This window comes from Arachis ipaensis, chromosome B2 (assembly GCF_059453495.1).
Source record: "Arachis ipaensis isolate K30076 ecotype BB chromosome B2, ASM5945349v1, whole genome shotgun sequence".
Classification (NCBI taxonomy): domain Eukaryota; kingdom Viridiplantae; phylum Streptophyta; class Magnoliopsida; order Fabales; family Fabaceae; genus Arachis; species Arachis ipaensis.
This window is the reverse complement of record NC_142437.1, coordinates 13,443,123-13,452,308: the sequence shown is the minus strand read 5'-3', so window position 1 is coordinate 13,452,308 and position 9,186 is coordinate 13,443,123. Positions and strand designations below refer to the sequence as shown.

Below are 9,186 nucleotides of genomic sequence, written 5' to 3'. Positions count from 1 at the left end.
CTCCATCAACCACAATTTCTAGCCCATTAAAAGCCAATTTAGACGAGCTCATTTCTTTCATGTCCAATATTTCTCACAAAATAGAAATTCCAACCTTAGTTCCGGCTATTAAGGAATCACCAAGACATGGGCTACCTAAAGAACTAACTGCTCATGCTATCAAAAGGCTAAAAGCACTTTTTCAACTTCTGAAGCATACTATTAATGAATGGGTAAATCGAGATGACTTAAACTCTATACTCTCTGATATTCTGAGTGCTTCTCTCGAATATTAAATTCCTTTCAACTTCTCCGAAATGGTGAAAAAATTCAAGAAAATTGTCAACAATTTATTCATTTTTCACAACAAGCTCAGTGACTTCAAGAAAAGCATGGCAAAAATTGAAACAAAATCGGCGCAACTAGAAAATTCTTTTGCATCAACACAAAAACTTACAAAAAGTATGAAGTAAGTGTTACTCATGCCACCAGTGCTCGAGAATAACTAGCTTGACGTAGAGAATAACTCGAAAGAGAACTTGCTAAAATTCGTGAAGAAGAAGCTTTGCTGGAAGGTCCTTACTTAAAGGCTGAAAAAAGGAAGAAAGACCTATTTCGAGAACTATGTGAGATGGAGAACACTCGAGCTGACATAAGAAGAAAGTATGAGAAGATACAACTTGAAATGCATGAAGAAATCGGAGTCTACAGTTCCTATGATGAAGAAAGAGTGTGTTTTCGATTTTGATGGTTATTAGTGGCTAAGAGAAGGGAGTTGAATCTTAGCCTTTTATCGCTGAGTAACTCTTGCTGCCCTTTTAAAATGCTTTAGGAGATATTTCTGCTTTTTGTCTCGTCACTGGTCAAGAGACTTTTTTTTGTCTCGTAACCAGTGAGGAGATATTTTTCAATTTTGTCTCCTATGAATAGAATCAGAAATTGAGTAGAGTAGAAAGAAAGAATCACACCCAGAAGTATCCTAGTTCAGCCGCTAAGTGCAGTGCAGCCTACATCCAGTCTCCATCACAACAATGATAGAATTTCACTATAATCAAACAGATTACAGACACCAATTCTCCCTAGGAACTACCCTTTATATCTGGGACAAGTCCAGAATCTATCCCCAATCCTGAACTTGACTTGGTCACCTACCAAGCTTTCAACTGCTAAGTGCTAACCCGACTTGCAAGGGGATTCCCACAGAATCATGAAACACAATACAAATGTACAAAGGACCTCTAGGACATCTATGACTTTTTCTTTTAATTTTGTATACTCTGCCTTTTTCTGCTCTATGGCTTTTTAATACAAACCTCACTGTTTACCTTTTTCCATGAGACTCAAGACAGACAAAACTAAACAGAAAAATATAACATAAAAAACATTGAAGCAGAAGAACTTCTGTTAGCTTGGGTAGCTATGAGAACTCTGTGCTTTCACTCTTTTTCTCCTTACTTCAAGCCTTGGCTGTTCACCCTTATTATAGAAGGGGAAGCTTCCAAGGTTGAAACGGTTGAACCGAGCCAACTTCTTCTTCTTCAACATCACAAACCGGTTCGGCCAGAGAGAGAAGAGAGAGAACCGAATGAAAAATCTAACATGCAATTACCTCACTCTCATCCCATCTCACCAAGTTTCATCAATCTGTGCCTTCCATCTTGACTTGCACCCCAAGAAGGACCTGACCCTTGATGAGTCCTTGATGCTTGACAGCTCCATCTGCTCTATCTTCTGCTTCTTCCCCACGTAGCTACAGTAGCTACCTCCTGTGATGGATGAACAAAAGTAGAGACGAGCCATGCCTCTGGGATCCCCTTCTCAGACCGAGTTAGATCTCTTCCATTTTCGGGTATGGAGAGCTTGAGACTTTCTCACCACTTCTTACCATAAGTGGTAAAGATCTCAGCCACATCAAACCTTGGATATTCTTTTTGCTAACTCCATCATCACAATGGCCTCTTGCTTGGACATAGCTTTACTGCTACAGTGCTTTATCTCTGATAACTTGCTTCTTCTTCTTCTCTGTGACATGACCGAAACAATGAGAGAGAGGAGAGAGAATGCAGAAAAGCTTTCAATGGAATTAAGAAAAGAAAATTAAAAATGAGTTAATTCCCACTCCCTATGCCTAGTAATGTGTAAATCAATTAATGCCATCAAATCAATTTCAAACTTTCTCTTTTCAGTTACCAAGTCAATTAAAGCTAGTTAAATGAATTTGAAATCCATCAAAGAGTGAAAGTGGCATCCGTTGAAATCATGCAACCTTTGCTTTCTCTCCTTTTTAATTTCGGACCAAGCTTGTTGGTCTTTCACCTAAGGATTTAATTTGGGCTTACACAATAATTCCTGGCCCAATTCACATGATAATAATTTCAGCCACATATTCTTAAACATTTTTGCACAAGGCTGAATTTTTACTTCACATTGGGCTTGTCAATTTTGGCCCAAAACAAAATCTGCAAACAACAAAATTATTAATTAATAAATGTGAATTAAAATTTAAATTAATAATTTTGTGATTAATTATTTTAATAATGTTTGATCATCATCAAATTAATTTAGAGTTTTCCAATCTCATCAATCTCCCCCTTGATGACAAACATTATTAAAGCTGAATTGAAAAGGATTTGGATTAGAAAACTTCCTTGATGATTTGGCCAAATCCTCCCCCTTTCAATTGTTTAAAATGCTCCCCCTTAATGTGTGCCTTAGATAAAATTCCATAGTCCAGTCAGCACACATGCATTTGAGCAAATGACAATCAAAGCTCAACTTGAAATTAATCCACTAACACAAGGTGCTCAAAACAGAGTCATATCAGAGCATAAAACAGATCAAAACAGGTCAACAAATCAATGAAACATAACAGAGCAAAACAGGGCAACAAATCAATGAAACATAATAGTTTCAATTCAGTCAATTCAGCCCTTTTTCTCTTCTCCCCCTTTTGTCATCAAGGAGGGACCCTGCAAAAAAATGGAGAAAAAAAACAATGTAATCCATAACAAAACAGCATCAAAGTTAAGTTTGGTACAGTCTTCTAAGACAAATGAAAATAGTTCCATTGAGTCAAATACACAGAGAGCAAAATAACTGAGCATTCAGCAGCAGCAGCAGAAACAGGGAGCAAACTTAGGCATCAAAATTTTCTTTATTAGATTCCAGAACATCATCTTCTTTCTCGAAAGGAGCCATGTCCTCATCAACTGAATCCAAATGCTTTAAGAGCAAGTTTACTCTTTCATGAGATTTTAGCCAAGCCTTTTCATTTTGCAATGCAAGCTTTCTAGCTTCTTTGCTGGATTTTACCATTTGCTTAGACATGGTAGCAAACTCCAAGAGAACTTCTTTACCGTTAGCATGTTGCGGTACACCACCACCTTTGATTGTGGACACTTTATTCTCAACAGGCTCATTACTCAAATCAACATTAAAATGCTCAATCAAGCAAGTCAAAAGCATACCATATGACAAGTTACTCCTTTTATCACTTTTTACACAATCCCGCATATGATGAATCATAAAGTAAGCTAAAGATATGGGGATGGGGTTCAAAACAGCATAAAGAACAAGGGTGTCACAAACAGCTACCCTCTGATATGATCTGCTTTCAGGAGTAAAAGAACTGTTATTAATGCTAGGAACAAACCTTCTCTTTTAAAGCAAAATTATTAATGAAAACAATTTTTTTAAAAATTAATTTGAATTTTTAAAACCATGAAAACTGAAAAGAAAAGTCATTAGGAATGATAAAATATTAAAACTGTCATGACTTGAAATGGAATGAAGTGATGACATGTTGAAAAATTAATTTCAAAAAATTAAAAGAGTTTTATGATTTAAAAAAATAATGAGCCCATATCATGTGAACAAAGTTTGTCTTACATAGGCCTAAAAGGTGGTTACAGCATCCTGGGCAATAGGGCACAATTCTCCATGTTTAATCCACAAATTTTCTGGGCTTTATACAAGTCTTCCTTTGAAGATTTCATCACTTGCCCAGTTTTGTCTCCCTGCTACCTACGAGACAAAAATCAACAAAAACATAAAGCTAATAATTTTTCAATACAAGACAAATCCAACATTCCCAAGCTGTTCCTCAATGTACAGAACCTATCTTCACACAAGGGTTTAGTAAAAATATCAGCAAGCTGTTCTTCGAATTTTACAAAATGAATATCAATAGTTCCTTTTGCACACGTTCTCTAATAAAATGATATCTCACTTCAATGTGCTTGGTTCTAGAGTGGAGAACAGGATTTTTGGAAATGTTTATAGCACTCATATTATCACAAAATAAGGGTATGCTATTGATTTTCAATTTGTAATCCTCCAACTGAGTTTTCAACCAAATTAATTGTGAACAACACGCAGAGGCAGATATATATTCAGCTTCGGCTGTGGATAGAGCTACTATGGCTTATTTCTTGCTTGATCACATGTTGAGTGAGCTTCCAAGGAAGCAACACATTTTGGATGTGCTCCTTCTATCTACCCAATCTCCCGTATAATCTGCATCACAAAATCCTACTGCACAAAAGTCATCAGATTTGGGATACCACAAGCCATAATCACATGTTCCCTTAATGTATCTAATGATTCTTTTGACGGCTGAAAGATGGGATTCTTTTGGGTGAGATTGAAACCTTGAGCATACACCCACACTTTGAACAATATCCGGTCTAGAAGATGTAAGATACATGAGTGAGCCTATCATTCCTCTATACCATGTTTCATCCACATCTTTGCCATTTTCATCTTTTTCAAGTTTAGTATTTGGATGCATTGGTGTTCCCATAGGTTTGGAATTTTCTAGGCCAAATTTCTTGATTAATTCTTTAGCATATTTCCCTTGGTGAATGAAAATGCCACTATGAGTTTGTTTAATTTGGAGACCAAGAAAGAATGTTAGTTCTTCCATTAAACTCATTTCAAACTCACTAGTCATGAGTTTTCCAAACTCTTCACACAAGGATTCATTGGCGGATCCAAACACTATATCATCCACATAAACTTGAACAAGAAGAATATCATCATTAGATTCTTTAATAAATAAAGTAGTATCGATGGTACCCCTTTGAAACTTATTTTCCAACAAGAAGGCACTAAGCCTTTCATGCCAAGCTCTTGGAGCTTGCCTAAGCCCATAAAGAGCTTTTGAAAGTTTGAAAACATGATTTGGAAAGTCCTTATTTTCAAAACCGGGGGGTTGTGCCACAAATACTTCTCTATCTATAAATCCATTAAGGAAAGCACATTTGACATCCATTTGGAACATTTTAAACCCCTTGTGGGCAGCATAGGCAAGAAGCATCCTAATTGCTTCCATTCTTGCTACCGGGGCAAAAGACTCAACAAAATCTATACCCTCCTCTTGATCGTAACCTTGGGCCACTAATCTAGCCTTGTTACGAACAACACTTCCATCCTCACCCAATTTATTTTTAAAAATCCACTTAGTACCCGTTACCTTCTTACCATTCGGATTAGGTACAAGTGTCCAAACTTCATTCTTTTCAAATTGAGCAAGCTCCTCTTCCATGGCTTTGACCCAAGAGGGGTCTTCAAGAGCTTGCTTTACTTTGTGAGACTCCATTTGGGACAAGAAAGCAACATTGCTTGGCTCGGTTTGCTTCTTGGATGAGGATCTTGTGGTTGCTCCTTGGGAAGGATCACCTATGATGAAATCATGAGGATAACCTCTCATAGACTTCTACTCTCTTGGTTTTCGGAGTAAGGTTGAGCTTTGATGAGTTTCAGCTAATTGTTTTGTTCCATATTCTCTTACTGGCTCAGGAGACAAAATAGAAATATCTCCTCCATCCTAATGAGACAAATTTGGGCGGACAGATTCTTCATTTGAGACAGAAGTTGGGCTTTCTTGACTTGATTGATGGTTCATATCGGCTTCACTTCCTGTGTCATCATCTAAAAGAGCACTGGGAATTGAATTAGTATCACAAAAAGAAACGTGTATGGATTTCTCTATGGTCCTATGATCTTTGAGGTAAATTTTATACGCTTTGCTAGTGGTGGAGTATCCAACAAACATCCCCTCATAGGATTTTGGATCAAACTTTCCAAGATTCTCTTTATTATTAAGCACAAAACATTTGCATCCAAAAATGTGGAAATACTTAAGATTAGGAGGGGTTCCTTTTCATAGCTCACAAGGATTTTTCTTTAACCCTTTTCTAATGATAGTCCTATTCAAAATATAACAAGCTGTATTTACAACTTCAACCCATAGAAATTTTGGAACCTCATTTTCACAAAGCATAGCCCTAGTCATTTCTTGAAGGCTTCTATTCCTTCTTTCAACCACCCCATTTTGTTGAGGTGTTCTAGGACAAGAAAAATTATGAGTAATTCCAAAATCATCACAGAATTTTTCAAAATCTTGATTTTCAAATTCTTTTCCGTGATCACTTCTTAAGTGGGAAATTTTCAAATCTTTTTCATTTTGAATTCTTTTGCAAAGGGTTGAGAAAGCATGGAAAGCATCATTCTTATGAGCAAGAAAAAGTATCCAACCGAATCTAGAGTAGTCATCCACCACCACTAATCCATAATATTTACCTCCTAAACTTTGTGTTCTTGTTGGACCAAAAAGATCAATATGCAACATCTCTAATGGCCTCTTGGTGGAAATTCCATCTTTAGGTTTAAAAGATGATTTTACTTGTTTGCCAAGTTGACAAGCATCACAAGTTATATCCTTATCAAATTCAATGTTGGGAATTCCTTTTACCAAGTTCCATTTCACAAGCTTAGAAATTTGGTACATGCTTGCATGACCTAATTTCTTATGCCAAAGTCATTTTTCAGATTCAAGTGAAGTAAATCATGTTACTTTTTGATCTTTTAAATCTTCAAGAGTCAATCCATACACATTGTTACATCTCTTAGCTTCAAACAAAATTTCACCTGATTTTTTACAAATAACTAGGCAAACCAATTTTCTAAAAATGACTTCATACCCAAGATCACATAATTGGCTAACACTTAGTAAATTGTGTTTCAGACCATCAAAAAGAAGAACATCATTTATAAAAGAAGAAAAACTTTTACCAACTTTTTCAATGGCCACTATCTTTCCTTTTCCATTATCACCGAAAGTGACAAACCCACCATCATATTCATCAAGCTTAATGAAGAAGGTTGCCTTTCCGGTCATGTGCCTAGAACATCCACTATCCATATACAACATATTGTCCTTTCGCTTGGATGCTAGGCAATCCTACAAAATGAGCTCAAGTGACCTTAGGTATCCAAATATTTTTGGATCCTTTCACATTAAACCACCTTCTTTGTCCCAATCCATTGTAATCACAAACAATTTTACAAACTTTATTTCAAATCATTCTTTCACTAAAGAAACATTGAATAGGAAAATGACTATTCCGATTGCAAAATCTGCAAAATCTATGAGTTGCTATTTTCACAAAGCTTGTTGGGTTTTGAAACCTTACATTATTTGAAGATGATGCTATGTTTGCAAAATAAGGTTTTTCAACAGATTTTGTAGCTTTATGAAAACCCAAACCAGCTTTATCATAAAGAAGTTTTTGACTAGTCAAGAGTTGATTTAAATTTTCTGAACTTTGTGCAAAGTTGGCTAAGTCTTCCTTAAGCCTTTTTATCTCTTTATGTAGCCACTCATTTTCTTCAAAATAATTTAGATTTGTAGTCACAGAATGATGGTATTCACAGCTTTTAAGTTGAGCTTTTAACTGCTTGTTTTCTTCAACAAGTTCAACAGCAGTTTCAGCCTCCCTTAATTTATCCTTGAGAAAACCATTTTCAGCTTTCAAAATAGCAACTTGAGATTCAAGATCTTGGTTTTCATTCAGGAAGCATTTTATTTTTTCAGAAAGATTGTCTATCATGAGATGAAGATCTTCAGTGTCAGGGTTATGAAAAACTACCTGCTCAACATGATCAGCCATAAGGCAAGTTTGAGACTTGGTTTCTTATTCTTCATCTTCATCAGAATCGTTCTCCAAGTCTTCCCATGATGCCATCAGTCCTTTCTTCTTTCCCTTGTTTGGCTTCTCCTCCTTCTTCAGTTTAGGGCAATCAGATTTGAAGTGTCCAGCCTCTTTGCAGTTGTAGCATATCACTGTGCTGGAATCTTTCCTTGGTTTCCTAGAACTGCTTCCTTTGCTCCTTTTCTTTAGCTTCACCATTTTCTTGAATTTTTTTGCAAACAAAACAAATTCATTTTTAGAAGAATAATCATTGGATTCATCATCCAGGGGGTCAGTAATAGATTTGAGAGCTATTCATTTTCTTTTAGTATCCTTTTTCAAATATGTATTTTCAAATGCAAGAAAGTTTCCTCTCAAATAATCATATGTCATGGAATCAAGACCACTACTCTCAGATATCACTATAGCCTTAGTTTCCCACTCTTTTGTGAAACTTCTCAAAATTCTCCTTAAAAGCACAGATTCAGGATACGTGATCCCCATAGCATCCAAGCTAATGATGATGACATTGAATCTTTCGAATAACTCATCTATAGATTCTCTTTCCTTCATTGAGAACATTTCATACTCTCTGTTTAGCATGTCTATTCTGGTCTTTTTTACTAGAGTTGGGCCTTCATGAGTGACTTGTAATTTGTCCCATATTTTCTTTATTGTTGTGCATCTTGATACCCATCGGTATTCCTCGAAGCTGATAAGCAAGTTGACAGCTTTGGCGTTGAGCTCCACCTTTTTTCTGTCTTCTTCGGTCCAGCTGGCTTCACCCTTGAGAGAGACCACACCATCAGCTCCTGTGGTGGTTGGGAATTGTGGACCTTCCAAGATTGTTTTCCAGAGTTTGTAATCTACTGATTGGACAAAAATCTTCATTCTTTTCTTCCAATAAGTGTAGTTCTTTCCATTAAAGAGAGGAGGTCTGTTGCTTGACTGTCTTTCTGTTAGAGTGTAGGCCACCAGGTTTGAGCCACTGTTTTCTGCCATCAGGATCTTTTCTTCAAGCTGCAAAGCTTGATCTCTTTGAGACCAAGCTCTGATACCAATTGATGGTTATCAGTGGCTAAGAGAATGGGGGGTTGAATCTTAGTCCTTTTTCGCTGAGTAACTCTTGCTGCCCTTTTAAAATGCTTTAGAAGATATTTCTGCTTTTTATCTCGTCACTAGTCAAGAGACTTTTTCTTTTTGTCTCGTAACCAGTGAGGAGATATTTTTCAAT

The 9,186-nt window shown here is 36.4% G+C and overlaps 1 protein-coding gene across 1 annotated transcript; it reads right to left on the bottom strand.

The window, feature by feature from the left end:
- Positions 1 to 8,267: 8,267 nt before the first annotated feature.
- Positions 8,268 to 8,954, bottom strand: LOC148573076 (uncharacterized). Its single transcript, XM_088505660.1, has one exon. It carries the CDS (start codon positions 8,952 to 8,954, stop codon positions 8,268 to 8,270), a length of 687 nt encoding a protein of 228 aa, XP_088361786.1.
- Between the last annotated feature and the right edge of the window lie 232 nt (positions 8,955 to 9,186).

Coding starts and splice junctions, on each gene's coding strand:
- LOC148573076 (XM_088505660.1), bottom strand. CDS start 8,954: ATGGCAGAAAACAGTGGCTCAAACCTGGTGGCCTACACTCTAACAGAA.